This window comes from Diceros bicornis, chromosome 33 (assembly GCF_020826845.1).
Source record: "Diceros bicornis minor isolate mBicDic1 chromosome 33, mDicBic1.mat.cur, whole genome shotgun sequence".
NCBI classification, from domain to species: Eukaryota; Metazoa; Chordata; class Mammalia; order Perissodactyla; family Rhinocerotidae; genus Diceros; species Diceros bicornis.
The window spans coordinates 13,432,667-13,459,173 of record NC_080772.1 but is presented as its reverse complement, the minus strand read 5'-3'; the positions used below and the strand labels follow the sequence as shown (position 1 = coordinate 13,459,173).

General features: G+C 40.7%; 1 protein-coding gene across 1 annotated transcript in view; it reads left to right on the top strand.

Moving 5' to 3' along the window:
- Window positions 1-11,600: 11,600 nt before the first annotated feature.
- CA8 (carbonic anhydrase 8) overlaps window positions 11,601-26,507 on the top strand; it is an 88,561-nt gene continuing 73,654 nt past the window's right edge. Inside the window, exons 1-3 of the mRNA XM_058528753.1 lie at window positions 11,601-11,895; window positions 13,043-13,234; window positions 25,686-25,810. Coding sequence (XP_058384736.1) covers window positions 11,796-11,895; window positions 13,043-13,234; window positions 25,686-25,810 — 417 coding nt within the window. The 5' untranslated portion in view covers window positions 11,601-11,795. The remainder of the gene's footprint in view (window positions 11,896-13,042; window positions 13,235-25,685; window positions 25,811-26,507) is intronic.

Here is a 26,507-nt window from a genome sequence, read left to right as displayed (position 1 = left end):
GATATGAGCAAAAGAGATTCCTGGGTGTCCTTTCAGTGGAAATCTGGGGTTGTCCAAGGGACCCTCGCAGGAGAGTCTGATTCTTTGGGGCTGTAAATCTTTGATTGTTTTTGACTGATCTATTTTGCAACTGTGTTGAGATAGAAAGGTGCCTTAAAGTAATTAGTTTATAAATTTATTGAGCTGCTACTATTGGCTGGGAACCTACTAGATCCTAGTAATGCAAAGATAGATAGATGAGATAGGTTTTCAATTAATTCCTAGCCTAGAAGAAGAGACACATACACTCACTGATATTGACTCTTCCTTTACCTGTGCTCCTACAAGCTCCCCCACCCTCAAACCACCCATGAATAGGGAATAGGTCAAAGAAGGAATGTTATGCAAAAAGACATGGTGGGCATGAAAAGAACCTGAGTATTTTGTAGTTAATGATAAGTTTTGTGTGGTTAGAGTTTTAGGTTAATTACGGAGAGTGAATTTAATGAGGTGAAGTAGTAAGATTTGGTCAACTTTTTAAGGGCCTTGCATTCCATACTAAAGGAAGTGGATCTTATGTACTGTATGCAGCAGGAAGTCATCAGGGATTTTTAAGTAGAAAAGAGACAGGATATTATCTTTACCATTGATATGGAAAATTAGCAATAGAGGAGAGAGAGTCGGGGCAGAATTGCCCAGGTGAATGCTGACAGATTTTTGAACCATGACAGTAGCTGTGGGGATGAAAAGGAAGGCAGGAGTTGAGAGACATGTTTTGAAATGGAATTAACAGGACTGAATTAGAGAGGAATATTGGAGTTGTGAGAAGCAAAGTAGTGCAGGTTGATTCCAAGCTTTCTACATTGGATGAATGGTGGCTTCCCTAGTTGTGACAAGGAATGTAAGAAAAGTGAGATGGTGAGGGCAGGTGGGGCGAGTTGGGAATGAATTTAGTTGTAGACGAGATTTGGGAAGTAATGCAACAATGATTATGAAGCTAATTTATATTTGTATAATTATTTACAATTTTCAAAAACTTTCATATGTATTAACTTTTTTTTTTACAATTGTGAGTTGATGTTTTTATAGTATCATATTTTTACCTTTGATACAGAATAGAATGCTACTCTTGTCAACGTCATTAACATATGAATGTGGATAAAGCAACGTCTATGAACGTGAATGTGTGTGGCTCTTTATACAGTGAAGGCACACAGGTTGCCCTTTGGTTTACAAGCAGAGCTTTTGTAAATCAGGCTTTCCCTGTCGATGGCTCTCTGGGAAGCCCAAAATCTCCTCACCTGTGGGATCTTTTCCAATGGTCATACCATGATTCATAAAGCCCGTTTCTTAAGGTCATTACTTGAGGCATTCTGAGTGTGGGTACACTATTTTCAATATTGTAAGCTCCTTGAGGACAAAGACCATTTTTACTCATCATGGTATCCGCAGCCTTTAGGACAGTATCTACCACAGAGTACTTAATCAATAAATGTTGCTTGGATGAATGGATGTATGTATGAAAGAGCACGTTCAAGGGATGAAAGCTTAGGTAGAGCACTACAGTTGCGGTACGGACAGACTGCCTGAAAGAACCTTAGGACTTGGTGTTTGTATTCTCATTGTTTCCTTGAGGGTAGTTCACACGTGACTTGGTCTTTTGAAAGTGCATAAGAAGTGGGACAGGAAGTGCGCAGAAAGTTCACATCTCAAACAATCTTCTTGCTTTTTTCCCATGACCTCAGCTCCTCTGGTGGACTTGCTGATTACTTCTCTGGTAACTGAAATATAAATATCATCTCCCTATCTATGTGATCATTGGTTAAAGAGGGTTATGGATAACTAGTCCAGAATACATGTAGTTGTCTAAAACCAAATGATCTTGAAGTGAGATATCTAGAGTTACCTGCTGATTACCAGCAGGTCCTATTTTTACCTATGGTCTCAAAGGGATATGGTCAAGTTAGTAGGACACTCAATACATTTGAAATCCTTAAGTGATGGATTGTTACCATATTGTTTTACATTCTTTGAGCAGTCTCACAAATGAGCAAATCATAAAGACTTTCCTGAATACAATAATCATAATAAGAATAACGTGGACAGTATCCAAACTAATAATGATAATGATCAAATTAACTCAAATGTAAAATGATCTAAGAAAATATGCAGGTCATATACACCAAATATCAGCTTCTTGTAATTACAACAATAATTACATTATTTGAGTGCTTATTACATGCCAGATGCAATCAGTTTTGCTACAATGTGACACATGCATTCCTAACAACCACTGTGCTATGCAAAATTAGCAATAACAATCACAGGGCTTATGGAGAAAATGGGTTTAGGGGCACAATAACTCAAAACCTTCATCAGTTACACATTAAAAAAACCAAAAGAACCTAATGAAATGGTGACAATTTTTTTACACATGTTCAAAAGTCAAGAAATGCATAAATGTTGAAATAATTATGGCATTTTAACTTGGAAAAAACCTGATGTTTGCTTGTGGAAGTGGGTGTTAGAAGTTGCAGCTTGTGAATTACTGTGAAGGGGTGGAAGGTGGGTCACCGGAAATCTGACGGAGAGTTGTAACATCGACGAGGATGGCTCGGCTCCTAACACATGGTGGACTGAGGTCACTGGTGGATGTTTGAGATGTGTGCACATGTGCATTCTGTGTATTTCCTACCCAACTCAGTTCAACTGGGTGAGGTTTCTTCATTGGTCTAGTGTTTTCAGAGACAAAAGTGACAGGAGCAAACTGGAAAGTCTTGTTGTGCTCAAATTGTTCCCTCATGTATCACCTGCATGGGAAAAAATTTGCATTTTCAAATAAATATTCCAGTAGAACTGACTGTTCTAGTTTAAGTGCTTAATCTCTATTAACTCATTTAATCCTCCCAACACCTTTTTGGTTTGGTACTATTATTATCCTCATTTTACTGATGAAGAAATAGTTGGGTAGCAAGTAGATGATAAGGAAAGTAGAGCCAATAATGACATGTAGTCCGTGGAAGCCTGTAGCTAATAGAAGCAAAGAGAGGTTAAATAACTTGATCATGATCAAAACTTATTAAGCGACAAAGCCATGGTACTATATTGTCTTTTAACATATTATATCATGCTAATGATGATAATACATTTAATAAGATGTTTCCATCAGACTTTTGAAGAGGACCACTTTAAATAATTCTTAATATCTGATAATTATTGCTTCTCACCTCAATCTCTCTTGTTGTAGTTTTAGTCTTTTTTTCTGTTCTCCCCCTTGTCAAGGTGGGGAAGATCAAGCCAAAATGTTATATGTTACTGCCCCTTAAATAATTAAGGCCCAGTTGAAACTAGTGCAGTCAGTCTTGTTTAGTGCTTAGTATGTGCCCAGCACCAAGCTAGGCTTTCTCTTCTATCATTGATAATTATGCTAAAAGCAATATTCAGTGACACCGAATCAATGGGGTTCCAATCATAATGTAAACATGCTGTGCTCCATTAGCGTTAAAAATGTTTATTGCTTTGTGTATTTCATTAGTGTCCCCGGTTCCTCCTCATTGCACAAACTTTTTATGGAATAGAAATATTTAATGTAAAACATCTTGAATGTTTTCTGTGTTTGAGGACCAGCATTTTAGATTGCTAAGTAGGCACTTAACAATTCATATCCCATGGAGAGTTGGTGGCAAAATGGATGGATGAATAATTAATGACACTTTGAATGGGCTTTTTGGTACAACAGGGGCTAAAACCCGACTCTGAGGTGAGGGGTGGGGAAGGGTCACAGAATGAGCGTTGGCTGTAGAGTTGGTTATACCTGGTTCTAATCTTAACTCCTCCACTTGTTAGCTGTGTGATTATGGGTGAAGTACTTAACTCTCTGAGTTTCAGTTGCTTCCTCTGCAAAAAAAATACCTTTTGTCATATTATTATGAATTAATGAGCTAAATCACATTATACATATAATACATAATAGGGGAATCACCAGCAAATGAGAGAAGACTCTGCAGTCCATCAAGACACCAAATCTTGGATTGTTAGTCTGAGCGGGACAAGCCTGAGATGGAAGAAAAGCTGAGGTCTGGGAGAGGGGTTCCACAGGGCATCAAAGCTAGAGAATGGGCCAAAACAAACAGAGGCCAGAAGGACAGAGAGGGGGAGGTCAGACCTGGAGAAAGCAGAAGTGGACCAAGGCACGGCTGCAGAGTAGGGCTGATTTAGGAGCAAATCTTTTCAATATGAGATTCCAGCCACTGATTCCCTTTTCTGTACCTAAGCAGAGTCTTAAAGTTATACAAAGAATGTGCAACACAAAGAGTGAATCTTAATGTAAACTTTGGAATTTAGTTAATAATAATGTATCATGGGGCCGGCCCTGTGATGTAGTGGTTAAGTTTGTGTGCTCTGCTTTGGCAGCCTGGGGTTTGCAGGTTCAGATCCCGGGTGCGGACCTACACACCACTTATCAAGCCATGCTATGGCGGGTCCCACATATAAAGTAGAGGAAGACAGGCACAGATGTTAGCCCAGGGCCAATATTTCTCAGCAAAAAGAGGAGGATTGGCATCAGATGTTAGCTCAGGGCTAATCTTCCTCACCAAAAAAAAAAAAAAGTATCATTGATTGTAATAAATGTACCACACAAACTCAAGATGTTAATAATAGAGGAAACTGGGCTGAGGTGCGGGGTGTATGGCAACTGTCTGTACTTTCTGCTCAATTTTTCTGCAATAAAAAACTCCTCAAAAAAAAAAGTCTATTAATTAAAAAAGTTTCAATGTTGTATGTCTCTTTTTCCAACTTGGCTTCCTTTACCCTTTCCTTTTATTTTATTTTTATTTTTTTGCTGAGGAAGTTTTGCCCTGAGATAACATCCTCTGCCAATCTTCCTCTTCTTTTATGTGAGCTGCCACCACAGCACAGCCGCTGACAGACCAGTGGTGTAGGTCCACGCCCGGGAACTGAACCTGGGCCACCAAAGCAGAGCGCGCTGAACTTAACCACTAGGCAACCAGGGCTGGCCCTTACCCTTCCATTTTAGACCCTTCTGGCCCCAGCCGTCAAGACTTGTCCAGCATATCTTCCAATTTGCCCAGCGGCAGGACACAATAGGGCTGGAGTGTGCATTTAAGTTGGTGTCAACAGTGTTCCCACAACTCATGGTCTCCTGGTGGTGGAGACAGGGCTCTGAAGGCAGTAGGTTTGGTGGTTCAGAGCACGGGTTCTGGAGAGAGACAGACCTCAGCTCACTTACCACCTCTGCGGCTGTGGCCAGGTCTGATCTTTGGTTTTTTCATCTGAAAATGGGATGATATTATTAAGGCTCTTACGAGAATTAAAGGAAATAATCTATGGGAGATGCTTGGTGTAGTATCTGGTACATAGTAAGTGCTTGTTTCAGTTTCTATGCTGCATAATAAACCACTCCAAAGCTTAGTGGTTTAAAACAATGATGTATGATTTATGGTGATTCCATGGGCCAGGAATTCAGGCAGGACTCAGATGGGCAATTTTTATGCTCTGCATACTGTCAGCTGGGACCACGCACTGGCTGCATCCGGCTGGTGGCTAAGCTGGACTGGAAGGTCCGAGAGGGCTTTACTCACTCATCTGTGCCTCTGTGCTCCTGTGTGTGTCACCACGTGGCTAGCCTGGGCTTCCTCATACACAGCAGGCTCACAGTAGTAGGGTTTACATGATGACTGGTTTCTGAGAGCAAAAGAGGAATTGGCCAACCCTCTTAAAAGCTAAGCCCGAAACTGGCACAGGGTCACTCCACCACAGTCTATTGGACAAAGCAAGTCACAAAGTCAGCCCTCATTCAAGGGGAGGGGAAGTACCCGTCCCCCCCGAAAGGAAGGGCAACATGTGCCTACAAGAGGGCAGGAATTATGGCAGCCATCTTTGGAGAAAACCACAGTGCTCAGTTACGATGTTCCTGTGAAGTGGTTTGCCATCCTGCACAACAGGCATTCCTGCATCTCCTACAGCCAACGGCAGGCTGTAGGGAGGAGCGAGGTGTTCCAGTTGCTGCTGGAACGGGAGCACAGATGTGGCCAAGGGGCCATTGCATCTTCTCTTAATGTCAAAAAGGACTGAATACCTTTTCGGTATTGTTGTTCTGTCAACAGTACGAGCTCATCTAAGCACATCTATTTTATTTCATGTCACAAGATTATTTTGAATCTTGTTTCAAAAAAATCATTAGAACAAATATAGACATACTATTTAAATGTGTCATTTCGTACTTCTATTCATACTATAGAAAAAGAAAATAATCTTGATCAAAAGGTGAACCCAGGGGCTGGCCAGTGGTATAGTGGTTAAGTTCGCGCACTCCGCTTCAGCGGCCTGGGGTTCGCAGGTTCGGATCCTGGGCGTGGACCTATGCACCGCTTATCAAGCCATGCTGTGGTAGGCATACCACATAAAGTGGAGGAAGGTAGGTACAGATGTTAGCTCAGGGACAATCTTCCTCGGGAAAAAGAGGGGGATTGGCAGTGGATGTTAGCTCAGGGCTAATCTTCCTCACACACACACACACAAAAGGTGAACCCACATTGCCTTCTGTATTCGAGTTTTTGTTGTTTTTCCTTTCAACTGGTATGTCCTTCTTACCTCCTTTCCTCCTCCCTCTGTGGGCAAACGGGCACTTATCTTTCAAGACCCACTCACATGTCACTTCATGAAGCCCATATTGACACACCTGCCAACAAGTAAACTTGATCACTCTCTTTTTTGTGGTCCCACTGCACCTTGAAAGCTTCTACCTTAGTAATCAGAACTTTTATTGCACTAATATATTGATAAAGGCTGATCAGATCACTGTATGGCTGGTGGTACAAGGAAACTAATTCCTGAGTGCCTATCATGTGCTACATGGTAGGAATAAGATGAACTCGTGCTCTTGGAGAGCTCACTGTCTATCGAAGGAGAAGGTCATAAAAATACATACTTAAAGCACAGTTTTCATTCCAGGGCTAGAGATCTGTACAGGGTACTACGGAAGCATTTTAACCACTTGAGTAGGGGTTTCATTTGGAAGAATACTAGCAAGGGTCCCTAGAGAAGGGAGATTTCAGAGTGATCAATATAATGATCCCAAACATCACAACTTTAGCTGCTGTTATTTTGGTGCTGAAGTAGACGTAGGGTCCCCGGCATAATGGGTGTGATCTCAGAGAAGTGAAGAGAGCTATGGCCCATGTCTTCTTAGAAGAGACAGGGATTTTCTACAGATAACGGCTTTTCACTGAGTGGTGGGATTGTGAGGATCCTAGTTAGGGCCAGGGCTTCTAAGAAATTTGCAAGGTGTTGATAAGGGCACTGTTTTAGACTGTTTAGTTTCCTTGCAGGCCAGAGAGGTACTTTTGATTTGAATAGAAAAGACATGCAAGAAAAGCATTTGAGCAAATGAAAATACCCTTGAACTCACCTTTACCTGATGGGCTACTGTAACAGTCGGCTTTTGCTAGCATATGCCGCTGTAACAAACGACTCCCAAATCCCAGTCGCTTATAAAACAAAGGTTTATTTCTCACTGACATTACATGTCGACTTCTGGTTGGCTGTGGCTGTGATCTATGGGTCTTCTTCATTCCAGAATCCAGACTGAAGGAGTGGTCCCTTTCTTGGACGGGGTAATTTTGGGCAGAGGGACAAAAATTATGGTGGAACCACATTCCTAAAGCTTCTACTATGAAGTGGTGCATGCACTTCTACTCATATTTAATTGGTCAAAGCAGTGAGGTATAATCTCACAGAGAGGGGCAGCAAATGACAGGAACAATAATACAATTCACCACAGCTACTGAACTCCAAGACTAAAAGCTGATGGTTCTGAAGACAAAAGACCATGAAGAGGTCAAACAAAAGTAGGCTTATAAATGTAACTTCAAGCAGGCAAAATATAAGGTTAATCTGTTGAAGAAAGAAATATGAACGAAAGAATCAGGACTTCTTGCCTTATAAATAAAGATTAAAACTTTCAGAAATCAAAATGTATATAATGAGGAAAATTTTGACGTCTTTACTGACAAAACAAAAATCAGAATAATAAACTAAACAACATGAGAAGTGTCTTACTTCAGACACGAGCCCACTGAAGCACACAGTTTTTGAGTAATCTAGATAGGTTTTGGCAGGTCACAGAAGATACTTCGAGGAGAAAATGGATCTACAACGAGCACTTCCATTATTCAGCATCATTGCTCATACCTGGAATGCTATTCGCTCACTCATTGTTCACCAAAATCCTATTCGTCTTTTTTGGTTTGCCTCAAATGACATTTTTTCCAAGAAACTTTCCTTGATCATTCCCATGTGTATGAACTGCGTCTTTGTTAGATATAATGGTACTTGTATCTCTATTTAACATATTGCCTTTATTATAGTTAATATAATTTACTTTTCCTCCAAGAGAACTGTAAATTCCTTGCAGGTAGAAACGGTGTTTTATTCATTTTGGGGTCTCCCACAGTGCTTAGTGTGGAGCAGTGCACGTAAAGGAACACAATTCATTGTTGTTGAAGTTCAGAAATTTACAATCTGGTTAGAAGCTATTTAACACGAATATTTAGCTCTATCCTTGGTGTTTACAGAGCATAAGTTCGCACAAGAAGAAGGTAATAATTGTTTATGAGTACTCTAGGGCCAGAACTCACCAATCCAATCAGAAAGCTTGGTAAGGTAGGCAGAGGGTGAGAAAAGATTGGGAGGAGAGAGCTGTGTAGGTACAGGATGCTGTGAAGCAATCTTAATATCTCTTTGTTCTTTTGACTTCTAGACTAGCCTGTCCCTTTTAGCTATTTCTATTTATATTCTTTTAGTAGCAAATAGTAATTAGTTATACAGGCCTTAGTTTTAATAAATGGTTCTACTGATGTGATTTGACCTCAGCTATGCAAACACTTCAAGTGAGTAATATAAATTTAATTTAAGGAATCAAGTATGATATTAGGTTGAAATGCATTAAAAATTATATAGAGGGATATGTGGAGTACTTATGTTCATAATATAGAACATGAATATTTTTAGATTCTCTGATATTAGATTTAGACGTGCTTGTTCTATTTTGTAAATCAAAGAAATTGGCCTATATCTTTGATCTGTGTGTTTAGGTTTTATGGTGACAGATACCTTATAACAACTAGAAATAGAAATTCCATCTTTAGTGATAATATAGTACAGGGACCGGAGAAGAGAAGGTCTTAAGGTGCTGTTAATTAGCAGAAATCTGAAGCACACAGTCTCAAAGCAATTAAGGCTGTTAATTGAATATCTGGATGCAGAGTGGAACGGCTCATGTGTTGCTGGACAGGGTATGCTAGGCTTGCAGAGAGGAGTTACATTATACACACGATGTTGAAATATCAGAAAGAACAAATATGGGTAAACATGTTTGTCTAGTAGTTAACTGCATTTATGAATGGTGATATATTGTTGGCTATAATGAAAATTGTCTGTTAGCTGCAAAATTCAATATTAACAATTCAATCTTTCAGCCTATCTGCTATAAATAAGACATACCATTTACTCACGGAAAACTGAGTTTTTTGCCATGGTGATTTTGCTGTCCTCTGGTTTGGTAAACATCACTATAATTCATGTGATACTTTAAATGCAATTGGTGGTCACACAATGACTATGATGCAGCATCTCGGTACATCCGGCGGCAGAGAGAAATGAATACTGCTGATGAGCTCAGGGTGGGAAAATGATTTTATTAAGGAAACTTCCACGGGATCCATTAGCTGCAGTATGTGATTAATGTGTGAACATACTTCTAAAAAGAAAGTTTAATAAGATTTCAAGATTGAGAAAAAGTTTTCAAGAAAGGAAAAAGAAATGAAATGCTCCTTTTAGAAGAACTTCAGTGGGAAGTGGTTAATATTTTGGGTAGTGTTTATTATTTTTAATAGCTATAACTTTAGGGTAGACTTCTGCTTCTGTCAAGCCCAGGCTTACTAACATGCAGAGGAGAGAGGCTATCTACCCAAGAAAATCCAGAAGGCAGTGAGTGAAGAATGAATTGTCTCTCTCAGACTGTGGCTCAGTCCTCTGAATGACAGACTTTCTGGTCTCTGCGATAAGGGGAAAGAGAAATTACACGAATTACATGAAATGCACAGGTTATCCTCAAAGCTAAAGTTGACCAATAGTTTTCACCTATCTTGTTAAATGTTCCAAAATGTGGCAGATTGATAGGTTTGAGTTTTTTTCCTCCTCTTTCAGTCCCAATCCACTTTCTGGAGAAATTTCTAACAGCCTGTGAAGTGGCTTTTTAAAAAAAAAAAGTGGAGGGCTGAGCAGGTAGTGAAGGCTAGGAGCACAGAACCTGAAAGTCCCCAAACTCAGCATCTCCATCCTTATACAGAAATTAAGCATTCACAAGGATGGTATGATTTAGGAGTCCGCTACTCAAACTGCTAACAGACATTTTGGTGCATGCACAGATCATATAAAATAAATTTTACTTAAGGTCCAAATCTGGGCTTACTGCTAACAGACATTTTGGTGCATGCACAGATCATATAAAAATAAATTTTACTTAAGGTCCAAATCTGGGCTTCTTATGCACACATACTTTCCAAAACTGTGGAATTAACCTGCTTAGGGGTTATTGGTTAAAGCTTTCAAAAACGGTTGGAATAGGGGGCTGAAGTCATTAACACTGGATTGGCAAGTATGTTTAAGAGGTAATAATACGACCGCTTTGGATCAGGAAAGTTCCTGTTTGTTATGCAATGTGTGCATTTCATTATTTACATGATTCCACTAGCCGATCGGGAGCTGTGTACACAGCAAGCTGCGCCTGCAGCAGCACCCGAGTCTGAAACCAAAACCAAACACGCTTTCTTTATTGCCTTTCATAACTCTTTTGCCTTTGAAATAATATTTTTTCATGGAAAATTTTTCCCGAATTATACTTACTTCTCTAGATTACAACGAATTTTTTCTTAAATGTTTTTAGGAACTACAGGTTTCTTGGAAATTTTTCTATACTCGTTTCCACTGTGCTCCGAGGACGAATCAAAAAGCAAATACTACTCAGTAAAGAAGATTCCTAGCGGGGAAACTTCATCTTGTTAGGGCGTCTCCCAGCCCTCTCTTTTCTCCTACCCAAGACAATCCCTCTCTTCCCTTCCCACCCTCTCTCCTTCTTTTTGGTATTTCCTGGAGTAAGGATGAAAATAAATAAGAGTAGACAGGCCTTGGCCTGGCCCCTGCTCACAGGGGTGCCGAGGTGACCTTAGGCGACTCGCGAGGTTCCAGACGGCAGCGCCGGAGGCCGAGCAGGAGCAGCCCGTGTGGGAGGGCTGGACGGGGAGTCTACCCATCCGTAAGGGCGGGGGTCTTTCTGCCGCTTCCGTGGCTTCGGCAGGAGCCCCCGGGCCTTTTCCTGCTGCCCAAGCCCTGGCCCCCCGGCCGTCGAGCGAAGGGGGCGGATCCTCCGGCGCCGGACACGCCCCGGCCGGGTTTATAAGCCGCCGGGCTGGCGCTCCCCGAGCTGCAGCTTCTCGCGCGCTGCGCCGGCTCTCGGGACACGCGCCCCGCCCGAAAACTCCGGCCCAGCGCCGCTCGCACGCGCGCTCACACCCACCTGCCTTTCGCCACACGCGCTCACACTCGCGCGCTCGCACCCCCACGCGCTCACACTCACACGCGCACTGTCACACGCTCACCCTCCACTCCGACGCGCTCACACTTAGACACGCGCGCTGACACTCCCACGCGCTCCCACGCCCACTCCAGCCCGCTTGCCCTGAAGAGGCGCAGGCCCCGCCGGCCAGAGCGCCCAGGGGACCCACGGTCTTCCCATGGCTGACCTGAGCTTCATCGAAGACTCCGTCGCCTTCCCGGAGAAGGAGGACGATGAGGAGGAAGAGGAAGAGGGTGTGGAGTGGGGCTACGAAGAAGGTAACTGGCCGCGTGTCCAGGTGGCCGGGGTGCCGGGATGGCGCGTCGGGATGCCGCGCGCCGCGTGTGTGTCCCGTCTGCACCCGCGTCCCCTCCTTCCCACGTGGGCTCTGTCGCTTTCCCAGTCCCCTGGCCAGTTTCAGGGCACAAGGCGCTCCAGGGAGAGCGGGCGTGCCCGCCCCTGCGCTCGCGTGGGGAGCCTGGCCTTCCTGCCGGGCAGCAGTTGGCACCTGCCGCCTTCCGGAGGGCGAGCTTTAAAGCCGCGGCTGTGACATTTCTCTCTTCCAAGTAGCTAAGAAGAGTGGCGTTACGTTTTACTGAACACATTGAGAATACCGTGTTAGTGAAACCATTAGTTTCTCGCTTGCAATGAGGGCCCTGAGGGGAGAGAGTATTTCTGCCTCTTCTCTTTTCCTGAAGGATACGAACAAGGCTCAACTTCTAAACATGTCCTCAATTTCAGGCTGAATCAGTGGGCTTGGCGAGAAGGGGGCTGACTTTTGAAAAAGTTTAGTTTCCTAAATTTATCCCTGGGTGTGTAGGTCTCCTAATGGAGCTGACCACTATTGCTGATGCTGACTACATATACTGAAAGAAATGTGTAATATATAATTTTAATTATAAAAATATGGAAGAGTATATATGTATGAATACATAGGTATGTGTATATTCACATGCACACTTGAAAATACCGCATTTGCACTTCTGATAAGAACTGTTTATTCACTAGCATCAGATTTATGGTTTTTGGCTCTCACCAGGCATTTTGAGAGTTACAGCTATTTTCCAAGTACTGCACATAATTGGGCTAATGAGCAGAGGAAATTTTTGTGGCGTTATTTTTTTTCCTAATCACTTAAAGATGACCTAAATTTCCTAGGATCATAATTATTACATCTATGTGGACAAATACAGACAGAATATTTTGTTAGTCCAGGATTTTATATGTGGTGTTTGATAACATTAGATCATTGAAAATATGAATGTAAAATTCACACACATTTACCATATTTCTTCTATATAGAGGCAGTCATAACCCTCTTAATAATGTCCAGGGTCATAACAGTGTTTAAACCAGTTTTTAGGTGTTAAATTTCACTGTAACATATTTTTAACCTGTTCTAAATTTGCTTCATTTTGTCCTTAGGTGTTGAGTGGGGCTTGGTGTTTCCTGATGCTAATGGGGAATACCAGTCTCCCATTAACCTAAACTCAAGAGAAGCTAGATATGACCCCTCCCTGCTGGATGTCCGCCTGTCGCCAAATTACGTGGTCTGCCGAGACTGCGAAGTCACCAATGATGGACACACCATTCAGGTTATCCTGAAGTCAAAATCAGGTATTTTAGAAGACGCTTGTGTGTGCTCTTGTAAACTAGAAGTCATCTTGGAGCTAGTGAACTCTCGTTTAGCTTGTATGACCTTAAAGGTAGGCATGACCTAGCTCTATTGTCAGGATACCTTTATATATTATAAAGTGTAGTGTTTGGAATTATTTTCTGAAACATTGTTGAAAGGATAAAAAGATGAAATTATGAAGATGTCAGTTTGGTTGTTCTGTGTTGTATGATGTTACTGGAACAATCTGAGTTGGTCAGCATATACTTTGTGGAATTGGAGAAAAGGTATACACAGGTGCACCAATCAGCATTTTGTCCTAAATTGTTGATGAGCTTAAATCATTTACGTAATCATAATTCTCTGTTTTACTGCATTGTAAAACTAAAGATTAGGATTTATTGACATAATCTGGCATTCAAGGTAGACTTTTCAAATTAATTTTCTCTACTCTGTTAATATGACAAGGAGAATTTTAACTAATATCAATCAAAAACATCCTCTAAATTCAGCAAAAGACTTAAATAGCAAACAAAGCTCTTGCTTTTATTTATTTATTTTGTAACTCCCCTCCTCCCCTCTGAACCTATTTGAGATGGATCTGAAATGTGTTGTGGAAAAGATGTTGGGTAATTATCAAGGAAATTGGTTTTTGGCTTAAATGGATGGGAGAGGAAAGCAGAAGTTTAAAAATTAGCGTTGATATCATGCTTTTCATAGTGAATAATAACTATATTTCCCTCTTGGAAAGAATGTAAAATTAGAGTATGTTGAAATATTAGGAAGTGCTTAATAATCAGAGACTGTGCTCAAATTAATTCTGAATCGATAATCAAACTGTAAAATCTTTAGGTTTGTTGTTGTGAATGTTCCTGAGCTTCAATTTAGAAGCTATGAGATAGTCATAGATTCGTGTAGTCTTCCCTGCTCGTCTGAGTTTAGTGAAAAAATGGGCATCACCCCAAACAGATTCTAGGTTTTATATGTACTTAGTCAGAGTCAGCTTCAGGTATACATTTAAACTTAAATGGGAATTTTTTTTTGGGGGGTTATCTATGATGGGACATTATATATTACTTTTTAAATATGTAGTAAAATTATTGAATGCTGACTTCTGGAATATAAAAAACATGTGTTGGTGTGTTGACATGCTTTTGTACTTCTGGAAATAAAATATTTATATATCTATACAACAGAAGTGCATTTCCCATCAGGCACCATGGTGAGTGAGTGTTGGTTGTATACAAATGGATAAGACGGTTCTTGAGGATTCATAGTTTAGTGAAAACACAATCCTTTAAAGTGTTAGTGTGAACATGCTGTGGTAAGTGTTAAAAGTATTATGGGAACATAGAGGTGTGACTGAATACAAATACTGTAGTTAAGACAGTGTGTGTCCATTCTTTTTTTTTTTGGTGAGGAAGATCAGCCCTGAGCTAACATCCATGCTAATCCTCCTCTTTTTGCTGAGGAAGACCGGCTCTGAGCTAACATCCATTGCCAATCTTCTTCCTTTTTTTGTTTTTTTCCCCCCCAAAGCCCCAGTAGATAGTTGTATGTCACAGTTGCACATCCTTGTAGTTGCTGTGTGTGGGACGCAGCCTCAGCATGGCCAGAGAAGCGGTGCGTTGGTGCGCGCCGGGGGATCTGAACCTGGGCCGCCAGTCGCGGAGCGCGCGCACTTAACCGCTAAGCCACGGGGCCGGCCCCAGTGTGTGTCCATTCTTGATCTAAGGTCATATTTACTCGATCAAATTGAATTTAACATTTTCTTCTGGTACCTTCCCAAACATTCACAATTTTCCTTGGCCCCCTACTTTACCCCAACGTCGAGACTATCAAGCAATGTCTCTACCCCCTACCCATGAGGTAAGTTTCTTCCTTACGTAATTTTTTTTTGCTCTTTGATTCTTCTCCATCCTCTATGCTGACCATAGGGGATGAGCTGTCTGTCTTTCTATCGAGGCCTAATTTGGTTTTGTTTTTTTTTTTTGTGAAGAAGATCAGCCCTGAGCTAACATCCATGCCAATCCTCCTCTTTTTGCTGAGGAAGACCGGCTCTGAGCTAACATCTATTGCCAGTCCTCCTCCATTTTTCCCCCAAAGCCCCAGTAGATAGTTGTATGTCATAGTTGCACATCCTTCTAGTTGCTGTATGTGGGACGCGGCCTCAGCATGGCTGGAGAAGCAGTGTGTCGGTGTGTGCTCGGGATCCGAACCTGGGCTGCCAGCAGCAGAGTGCGCGCACTTAACCGCTAAGCCACAGGGGCTGGCCCCATCGAGGCCTAATTTGGATACACATGCCCCAGACCCCTTGCCCCTGCCACCTCGGAAACCTTGCTCCTTCAAATGCCCCGTCTCCTTTCTGCCACTAAATAATTTCTTCTCTATCGTTTCTTCCCTTTCAAAATTTCTCCAAACTTAAAAATATGTAATAAAAAGTACCATGTCTGGACCAGTTTATTCTTTTTTCTAGGATATTTAAGCTTCTCGAAGGAATAGTCTGCAAGGCCTGAACACCCTGTCGTTCATTTATTTAATTCAAGTTTTATCTTTATCAAAATAGAATATAAACATACTTTAAACTGTTGACTAGTACTGTATTTCTTTCTGCCTCTGGTTATACGCCACCCCCTCCCCACCTAAAACTTTTTGCCCTGATAACAGTCACTTTCAAGTCTTAGCTGTTTCTTCTGCTGTCACCTCCATACTTCTTAATAACATGTTTATACTGTCATGCTTTGATAATTAAGATATCTATGAATTCCCTACTATGAACTATGAGGCTAGTTCTCTTATTACCCTGCCCCATCCTGGTTTTGCTCCCTTATTATTGTCCCTGTGTACTTAAATTATAATTTTTATGTAAATTAATACTCAGTGTTTTTATTATTATGACTAGGTAACTGTTGTTTCTGGCTGAGATGATATTCTATTTCCTATACTGGATAAAATGTTGTTTTTTTTTCCCCCCTAGAGTTAATGTATTTTTGTTTATTTACTTTTTGATTTATCTCTCATGATTTCATTTCCAAACTCTCTGGTGGATGGCAAATCTTCTCCTAGTGCATTCAAACACATTTTGTTGTACTTCCTTCCCTCTTGTCCATCCTTGTCCTTCCCTCTTCCTCTTGGAGGCATCGCTTCCCTTTCTTCTGCCCTGGTCTGGACTGCTTGCTCTAGGCTTACTGTGCAGCGTTGCCTGCAGCTCCCTGGACCTTGAGCCTAGGAAGTCCCTTTGCTTGTTTCTTGTGTCTAATTCCATGTTTCCTGGATGCTGTGACACCCTCTTGTGGGGTTGTTCCTTCAGGGAGTTTCTTGCTTTATTCTCTTCTACAGTTCATCTTCCGGTAGCTTCCTGAGAAGAAGGGAATGTGAGGGAACCTGTTCGGATACCTTGTGTGTCTGCGAGCATCTTTATCTTTAGTACGCTCAGACTTGTTTGGAGTTTGCCTGGGTGGAGCAGTCCAGGCTGGAAGTATTCTCCCTCAGATATTGGGTGTCATTGCTGTGTTACCTCCTGGCTTCCGGTGTTGTGGTTGAACAGTTTAGCAAACAAATCTAATGCCATCCTGCTTTCCACCCTCCCTCCCTCTTTAGTGTCGTGCGACCTTTTTCTTTTTCTTTCTCTGGAAGCTTTTACAGTTTCCTCTTTATTGCCATCGCTTTGACAGTTTGCAGCCTATGCCTTGGCGTGGGTCTTTTTGTACTCTCTGTGCTGGGTACTTGCTGGGCCTTTTCAATCAGGATAATCGTGTCTTTTATTTCTCAGAAACTTTCTTACATTATTTTATTGATAAGTTTTCTGTTTTTCTTTTTTCTTCTTTCAGTAATTCTTGTTTTCTCTTTGTCTTTTTCTTCTACTTTCTTTATATTTCCTCAACTTATATCTTTCAGACTTTCTATTGAACTTTTAACTTCTGCTCTTATATTTTTAATTTGTAAAAAATTGTGCTTATTCTATGATTTTTTTTTAATTTTTAAAATACAGCATCCAGTATTTAGCTCATGAATTTAGAATCTTTCCTCATTCTTTTCTGTACTGCTTTTTTTTCTGTTTCCTGCATGCCTCTGTTTATTCTGGGTTCCTCCTTCTATTTGTTTTGGCCTCTCTCTTTTATATTGGAGGGTCTCCTCAAATGTCTAGTGGTCCTTGGCTCTTTGTTTATATTTAGGAATGGGTTGAAAAGCGAATTAGAAGCTCTGTGCACATGGGCAGGGATTGAGGTCTGGTAGACTTCTCAGGCATGTGATCAGGCATGGACCTGGCCATATTGTTGGATTTCCTAGGTTTTATCAATTTCTTTGGGGAAGGAGGTGTGGGGCGCACACCTGGCTGTCAGCAGCTGGTTGTGGGCCACAGGCCAACAGAGTGGTACATTTGTTACAGTTGGTGAACCTACGTTGATGGACATGTCATCATCACCTAAAGTCCATAGTTTACATGAGGGTCGTTCTTGATGTTGTACATTCTGTGTGTTTGAACAAATACATAATGACATGTGTTCACCATTATAGTGTCATACAGAGTAATTGCACTGCCCTAAACATCCTCTGTGTTCCACCTGTTCATCCCTCCCTCCCTGCCAACCTCTGGCAGTCACTGGTCTTTTTATTGTCTCTATAGTTTTGCCTTTTCCAGAATGTCGTATAGTTGGAATCATACATTTTGTGTAGCCTTTTCAGATTGGCTTCTTTCACTTAGTAATATGCATGTAAGTTTCCTTCGATGCTGTCTTTTTAAATAAAAAATTCATAGAAATTAAAGTTCACTTCATATACACCACTCTATTGAAACCTTAGGCTTCACGGAGGCTGCTTGGTTTTTTTCTTTCTTTCCGGTTTTTTTTTTTTTTTTTGCTTTGTTTATATTAAAAAATAAGGAAGTGCCAAAAAGAGTTACAACAACTGTAGCATGATTTAGATGCTTAACCTTATTAAATGAAAGCTTTTAACATAATCCTAATGATATAGTTCTTATATATAATTCCATCTGGATACATTGCCTTGATTTAAATTTGAGCCATGTCATGAGCATGCCCCTTCTACCCCCATCCCTCTGCTAGAAATTTCCAAACCAAGGTCATTGATGATCTTCTCAACCCACAATCAAACAGGCATTTTAAAATTCTTAAAATACTTTAATTCTGCTGCATTTGCAATGGAAACTCTCTCTCCTGTTGGTCTCAGTGACACATCACCTCCTAATGTTTCTTCTTAGTTTTGACTGCCTTATCTCTGTCTGCTGTTCTCCCTTATCCTTAAATAAGGGGATTTCTCGGGGTTTCCCCCTCAACCCTCTTCTCTTGTACTATATGCACCCCGTAGGCAGTGCACCCATACAGCCTACATGCTGCTTTGTTCAGTGTCCTGTTTTCCAACAAGACAGCAAATGAATTGAGGAGAGGGCTGGAGTCATAGACTCACTGAGTGGAATGGGCCCCTGGACAGCGCTAGTCCAGTCTCCCATCTCTGACCCTCTGGCAACTGGCTGGGTGGCCTCAGCTTCTACAGCTCAGTAAAAGCAATTCATTCCTCACTGAGGAAATCCATTTTGCTTTTGAGTAATTCCAAAGATCAAAAAGTTCTGTAATCTCTTTCATTGTTTCCGTTTTGGGATTCTGGACCTGTGCAATACAAATATAATTGTACTTTCACATGACATTTTTTAAAATAATGGCTACTGTCATCATATCATGAAGTTGCTATTTTTCCTTTCAGGCATACTTAGTACCTTCAGCTGTTCCTCATATGGTAGTCCTTCATTCATCAATACTTATTTATTGATCATTTACTATAGAAGTTATAAACTCACTTGTCTCTGAGAGCCAGGCAGGTACTATAAATGGAGGGCAGCCAGGAGAGTAAAACTTGTAACTAGCTACTGACCCTCTACTTTATCTGAAGTGTTGGGAGGCAGTAGGGACTAGTGGGGATTGTGGGAAGTCAGCAAAGTTTGCCAGATGTTTAATGTGTCAGGAGAAGCTGGAGGTGTGGACGTGTGAACCAAACACACACATTCACTGGTTTTATCTGCAAGGTGCAGTTGGCAGTCTTTGTTTTACCTTATGCAAAGTGTTACATGCTTCGGATCAGGTAAATATAAATCAGACTCAAAGCCTGCCCTCAAGGAGGTTATAAAGGTAGGTTGTGAAAGATGGGTATACAGAGAGAGATTATTTTTGGCTGAAATAATTAGGGAAGGATTTGTGGAGGAAGTATTAATTGCAGTTACCATTGCAGTGTGGATAGCATTTGGATTGGGAAGATTGGGATGTGTAGGAAGAGAGGGCAGTGTGCAAAAAAGACATGGATATGGGAAGGTCTAGAGATCGTATGAGGAAAAGTAAATCCTTAAGTATATCTGGAAGAAAAGATTCATTCATGTTAAATGAGGTTAATAGAGAATATAATGGAGAGGCTATTTTGGAGCAAATTCATGAGGGATCTTGAACCAAGTCTAGAGTATAACCTTTTTTTTTCTGTAGGATAAAGTCATAATTAGCATGTTGCTTTAGGAAAACTGACCTGGCCATACTGAATAAGATGGGATCTGAGAGAGCTTGGGAGCCAGTTTGAAGGTTATTGCAAGAGGTTCAGTTAACCAAGACTGCGGCTGTTGTGTTGGCAGTGTCAGTGGAAAGGAAGGGATGACAGAGAGAGATTTCTGAGATGCTGTCTACGGAACTTCAGTGATTGATTATGTGCAGCAGGGCAAAGGAGAGAATTGTCGGAGGGATAGGCTGACGTGGAGCCCCTGTGACTGGATCACATTTTGGATCCTGTTACCCTTCCTCAACCTCTCTGAGCATATTTCACGGTGGCAGAGTGCAAACTACAGTGGAGTTGAGCCAAGCATCACATTCCATTGTGACCTGACCAGACTGTCGGTCCTGTTATGTCCTTAAGCATGGAGAATTTTATTAAGGCTGTCACATATATCCTCTAATTTCTCTCTAGGACACGTAAATCACTGTACCACAAGAATCTGAACGTTTTAGTGTACACAGGCAAATTAAAATCGAACATACAGTGGTGTAAAGAGTAGCTGAAGTATAAAAATGTAATTATTGATTTCTAGCCTGAGTGGTTTGATACTTAAGTTGTGAAAAAGTGTGAGACTGCCCAAGCTTGTGCAATAGAATGTCATTCCATCTGATGACAAGCAGTGTGTTAGAGGTAATGACATTTTTAATGGACCATCAGTAGGGGAGAAATTGCTAATCAGGATAAGTTATTTGTGCCCTTCACTGTAACTTATTATAGAAATCTTAATTAGAAGATTTTACTTCTGGGTCTTTTATAATTCTCAATATTAAATTCAGGCTAGGTTGTTATTATTATTAATCATACTTTTTTTTTCAAAAACATGACAACGTTTTGTAGTGCTTCTTAGCAACCCTGCTAATTTAAAGACAAAGTTGTCAGAAATATCTTAAAATTATTTTCACTTAAGAAGAGGCTCTAAATTGTTTATTTATATGAAATGTCAGGGTTGAATTTCTCTATGATTGTATTTATTATTAGCTAACTTTGGGGGACTTGAATTACCTGGAAGGTTGCCTTAATCTGCTTCACTTTGCTTGTGTAGACTCAGCTTCACTGGCCTTCTCTCCATACTGTTGATGGCATCTCTGCCCTTAAGAGCTGATGATATTTATTCTTTATTATGAAATAAAGCTGTAAGTTAAAAGCTAAGACAGTGAAAGGTATTGATGTTTGCTTTTAAGACTTCGAATGTTAAAAAAGAACTAATTAATACTATTTTGGGAATGTTTTATGAGTACATTTGGGATTCTTTAAAAGTTAAACTGAGGTTATAAAGTCTTTAAACCTAACGAGAATGAACTGTTTGGGCCTTTGGATCCTCTTGGGGACACATCAGGGCCCCCTAGCGTTGGCTTCCCTCCACGTTGGAGACGTGGCTCTAGTGGGCTCTGTCTTCTGGCCTTGCTGTCTCTGCCTGGGCTATGACAGCAGCTTTCTAACTGGTTACGCTTGCCCTTTGCTGGTCCACCGTCCGTGCAGACATGGGGGTAATATTTCAAAATGCAGAGCCAGCCCTGATGGCCTAGTCGTTAAAGTTTGATATGCTCCGCATAGGCGGCCTGGGTTTGGTTCCTGGGTGCAGAACCACACCACTCATCTGTCAGTAGTCATGATGTGGCAGCGGCTCACATACGAGAACTAGAAGGACTTACAACTAGGATATACAACTATGTACTGGGGCTTTGGGGAGGGAAAAAAAAAAAAAAGAGAGAAAGATTAGCAACAGATGTTAGCTCAGGGTGAATCTTTCCCAGCAAAAACAAAAAGAATGAGGGCAAATTAGATATTAAAAAAAATAAAATGCAAAAATATTAATCCCCAACTTAAAATCTATCAATGATTCCTTCCACAATAAACGCTAGCCCCTAAGCATAGGCTGTAGGTGCCCTCCTGAAGCTCACGTCTTGAAGCCTGCCTTTGGCCAATGGTAACCTCTAACTTTATTCTCTTAGAACACACTCAGGCTGTTTCGTATTTCTGAGCCTTTCTCAGCCTCTTCTCTCTTCTTGGAATGTACTTTCTTCTTCTCTTAGTTTATTCTTCAAGATTCTGCTTAGCTATCATCTCCTCCAAAAGTCTTGCCTGGCTTTCTGATGCCCCCTTGCTTTTGTCTTGGCCTTTGCTGAGTGCCTTCCTGGTGCCTTGTGCACCTTCCCTTACTACTTCCGGTGCAATCTATTTCAACACTTAAGTTTAGTTCCGTAAGCCCTGAGAGTGCCTTGCCAGCGTTGAGACAAGTTATGTCCTTCTTTTTATGTACTCAGAGGTCAGCACAGTGCTGGGCAGGGAGTCCATCTCAAAACGTGTGTGTCGAACTCAGATGAAATGAGGGAGAATAAACCTTGATCAACAGCCTTTGAACTTCTAGCAAATTTGTTTTCTGCAAAGGACTATAGAAGCTTAGATAGATTTAGGTAAGTGTATATATATCATGCCTTCATGGGGTTTTCAAATTTTGCAGAAGCTTCCGCAAGGAGCTCTTTTTATGTCTCGTAAGCATAATGGCCATGCCTGTTAGAGAGCATTAAAGAAAGTGGAGGCAGTAGCAATGGCATCAGTTTATTTTATATTCTTTTCACAAGTTTTTTATTCTGAGGAAGTGCAGCATGTCATTGGTAAGAGTTTCATGTTTCATTGCAATCTTATTGAACATAATGACCTCACAACTAGTAAACCTGCCATCCAGTGACAAAATATCGCTCAGCAAAATTCGATATTCATAAATGTAGGAAATATGTACCCATTTTGGTATGACTGGTTTCCTTATTTAAAAAAAATCTGTAAAAAGGGAGAATAATGCCTTAAGAGGACGTTGCCAAATGGGTAAAACAGAGCTACTATTTATTTTTAGTCTATAAACACAATCATTCTTGGGGGATGAACAGGTAATGCTCTTACCTGGCACTTCATAAAATTCTGAATTCAGTATTTTGCCATGTTTTATGGCTTTGCACAGCCGTGTGATTTTAGTGTGGCTTAACTTTGGATTATTCATCTGCAGCAGAACTGAAAGGCTCCCAGAGTTTAATTCCTGACTGAAAGCTGCCTCTTTGTCACCTGTCTCTGGGGACCAGGCCTGGGCAAAATGCTTCCCTTCTTTGTGCTCCTTTTCAACCTGATAGAATGTGAGCTACATGAGGATCTTGTTTCGTTGTAATTGTATTGAACGTGATGATATCACAGCTAACAAACCTGCCACGTAGTGACCAAATATCACTCAGCAGAAATTTGATCTTCATAAATATATGAATTTACATTTCATCCTAATAGAATGTAAGATCTGTGAGACCAGGGAATTTTGTCTGTTCTGTCAAAATCATTGTATCTTAAGCACTTAATACAGTGCCTGGTACAGTGTAGGGGATCAAAAAGTGTTTGTTGAAAGGATGAGTAAATGGACCCCTGTGGGCCCCCATGGGCCTCTCTATCAAACAGATCTGTGCAGTTTGAATTTCCAGGACATTTGAAATATAAGCTCAATCCCCTAGTTTTAAACTAAAGGCTTCATTCCTGTTAAAGAAATATTGGGCGTGGATCAAGTCGGGGGTATATTTTTGAATTATGGATCTCTTTTTGGTCTCCTGAAATCGCTATCAATATCAATTGTATCATCCATTTCTATAAGAAAGTACCGGTGGACTCTCAGTATAGTTTCAGAAACACTGTGTGTATGTGTGTGTACTGAGTGTACATGATGAAGAGGTTTTGGGGAAAGGTTTTTTTCCAATCCTCTTTCCCATTTCACATGTGCTTTATTTCACAGTACTTCTTTCTTTTTCCTTAGCAATGTGAAGCTAAGCCTCCTCCAAGACAATTTTTTGCCTTCTTTTAAAAGTAGGGTGTTAGAGAACCTCGGGTCAGGTTACACTGCACGTGTGAGGGGCGTGTTTTCTGGTTCTGATGATGCAGACTGCGGAGGTGGGGTACATGGTGGGTAGACTAGGCTTCTTTCCTGGTTTTTCTGAAGACCATATTTGGACAGCCAAGGGAAAGGCACAAGTTTTGAGGTTATTCAGAAACTGTGATACTCTGGTTGGAATAAGTCGTACCTTCTTTAGTCCACAACATGGATGGTTATTGAAGATGCAATGAGCCTGCACTGCAGTTCTGGATATCTGTAACTCTTTTTGACCCATGAATTAAAAAAAATTCTTTTTATTGTCGTGGGAAAGAAGATGAGGTGTAGGAGGGACTGTGGTTTAGAAATTGAGGCTTCAAGAACTCACTGTTTTTTAGTTCATGCTCACAGATACTGAAATTTGGGTTTCCTTGTCCCTGTCTCCCCCTGGGATGTGGGTCAGAAGTTTGGATTTCCAGGCTCCTGGAGCTTGCTCGCTGGGTGACTAGGAGAGGTCATGTTTACCCCTCTCAGCCACACTCTTCTCAGAACCCTGTCGATGGGGATGATAACACTGACCTCAGCAGATTTGTTGTGAGACTTAAATAAGACCAAGCATGAGGAGGAACGTTAAAATCGTGTGAGATAATATTATCCTAGGGGCCATGGGTCTCATCCCCCTCTCCCCCTCGACGTGAGGCACTTGAAAAATTAAAATTGCTTTCTGCTACTGATGTTCTTTTTCTTCTTCATTTGAGCTGGTAGAAAGCTTAAAACCAAATTTATAGGGCACTTTTAGCAAGGACTGCATCACACTCATTTTGTGCGAGTGTCTCACTTCTCCATCTGTTTTCTGCCTTTCTCTCTGTTTTCCCTTTGCTCTTCTTTCTAATTGTTGCTTTCGGGGTGTATTGTATGAATCTTGATGTAAGCAGCCTTAAATTCTTTTTGGAACAAGTTATTAGATGAAGAACCAAGCAAACAAATAAATATCGCTGCTCCAATTCCCTTTCTTCTCCTTTGAGTCTTAGAATAAGGATGGAGAATGAAACTCTTCCTCAGGAGAGCAGCTTCGGTGCTGTTCCTTCTTCCACAACGGCACCCAAGTGTCTTTCAAAGAGACCACTTCTGGGGAATGGGGGTGAATTTTGTCAGCTCCTTGACTGCAATAACCTCTGATTCTTAGCTGATACCATTTAGAATTAACAATTTTTATAGGAAAAATACAAACAACCTTTGTGTTGAAGTTTATTTATAGTAAACTTTATTTCAAGTTTTTACAGGTGATATCAGGGAATGTTTAACTAGAGAAAATACTTTGTTGCTTCAAGACAGGCTCTTATACAAATGTATTTTTTATCATCCTTTAGAATACCCTTGTCTGGGACATAAAAAAAAGTTCTGGGTCATATCTGGAAATGAGAAATAGAGACAGGGCCCTGTAGAACTTATGTTAATATTTTAAGTATTGTTAATATTTTATCACAATTTTATTTTGTTTGCATTGTATGTGCCACTGAATGGTAAATTGCTTTTTAAGTGTGATTTCATTGTTGAAAAATCAGAGTGGCTTAATAATAATTCTCTTCATGGATAATTTTGTTAGCTTACACCTATTCCCTAAATTGAAAGCCTGCTGGTTCAAATGGATGATCTGTAAACAAGGTTTAATTTATTCATAGGTCTATAGCAAATTATTGGTCAGTCTGAGACTCAACCACATTCCTGTCACCTGATCAGTACAGGGAGCATAGCTACTGCATTTGTATTCTTTGTCTACTCCTATACCTGAAACACACAAGAGGTTAACATGTACATATCATTACCAACTATTTCAGAGTTTTTGAACTCCTGTTGTATCTGAATGGCCAGTGCAAGAATTTCAGCCAAACCAAGATAGTGTAAATCCATCTCACAGTTGTGTTATATTTCTCATTTTGGCTACATGAATTTAATCTACAGAGCTCACGAGAGCTTTTTGGCAAAAAGCTTCCCCAAAGTTTATAATGTTGTGCTGATGAATATTTTTGAGATGTAATTAAATAGAATTTGTTTTCTTTTTTCAGTTCTATTGGGAGGTCCACTGCCTCAAGGGCATGAATTTGAACTGTATGAAGTTAGATTTCATTGGGGAAGAGAAAACCAGCGTGGTTCTGAGCACACGGTTAATTTCAAAGCTTTTCCCATGGAGGTAAGAATAACAGATCATCTCATGAAACTCTTGTTGTTTGTATAAAGTATTCAGTGTTTTACTGAAAATGGTTTAGTTTAAAAGTAGATGGATAGCTCTTGAATTTTATCACTTTATATTAAAATAAAAAAGTGCTTAATGAAATGTGAGGTTGGGGCAGCAAATGAAGCTTCCCGTCGACTTTAGTGGGCTTGGAGAATGCACATGGGCTGTTGGCCATAGGGGTACTCTATGCTATTAAGTGTCATCCTAGTATTATTACTGTTATAGAAATTCTGCTGCCTCTGCAAATTCAGTAGGTCACTTTTGTAGATGCTATGAGTAGATAATAAGCTGAAAACAAATAACTTTTGGAAAAACCTCAACAATAATTAAAAGTCTAGTTTAGCTCTGATTAAAATTGGTAGGTTGGTTTTATTCATCCCAAGCAATTAGAGAGAGAGAGAGATTTCTAGAAAGTCATTCTTTTGTCTGAAGAATTCCCTCCCCCATTATCTTCTTAGTCAACTCCTGCTCTTTCTTTAATATCTAGTTGAAGTGTCATTTCCTCCATGGGACTTTTTCTGAGTTCCTTCTTTAAGCAGAATTCATCTCTCGCTCTTCTGTGCTCCCAGTGTAGTTGGTAGTTTGCTGCCATGGCACTGATCTCATGGATTGTAACCTTAGGGTCTAAAGTATCTTTCTCACTAATTGTCGG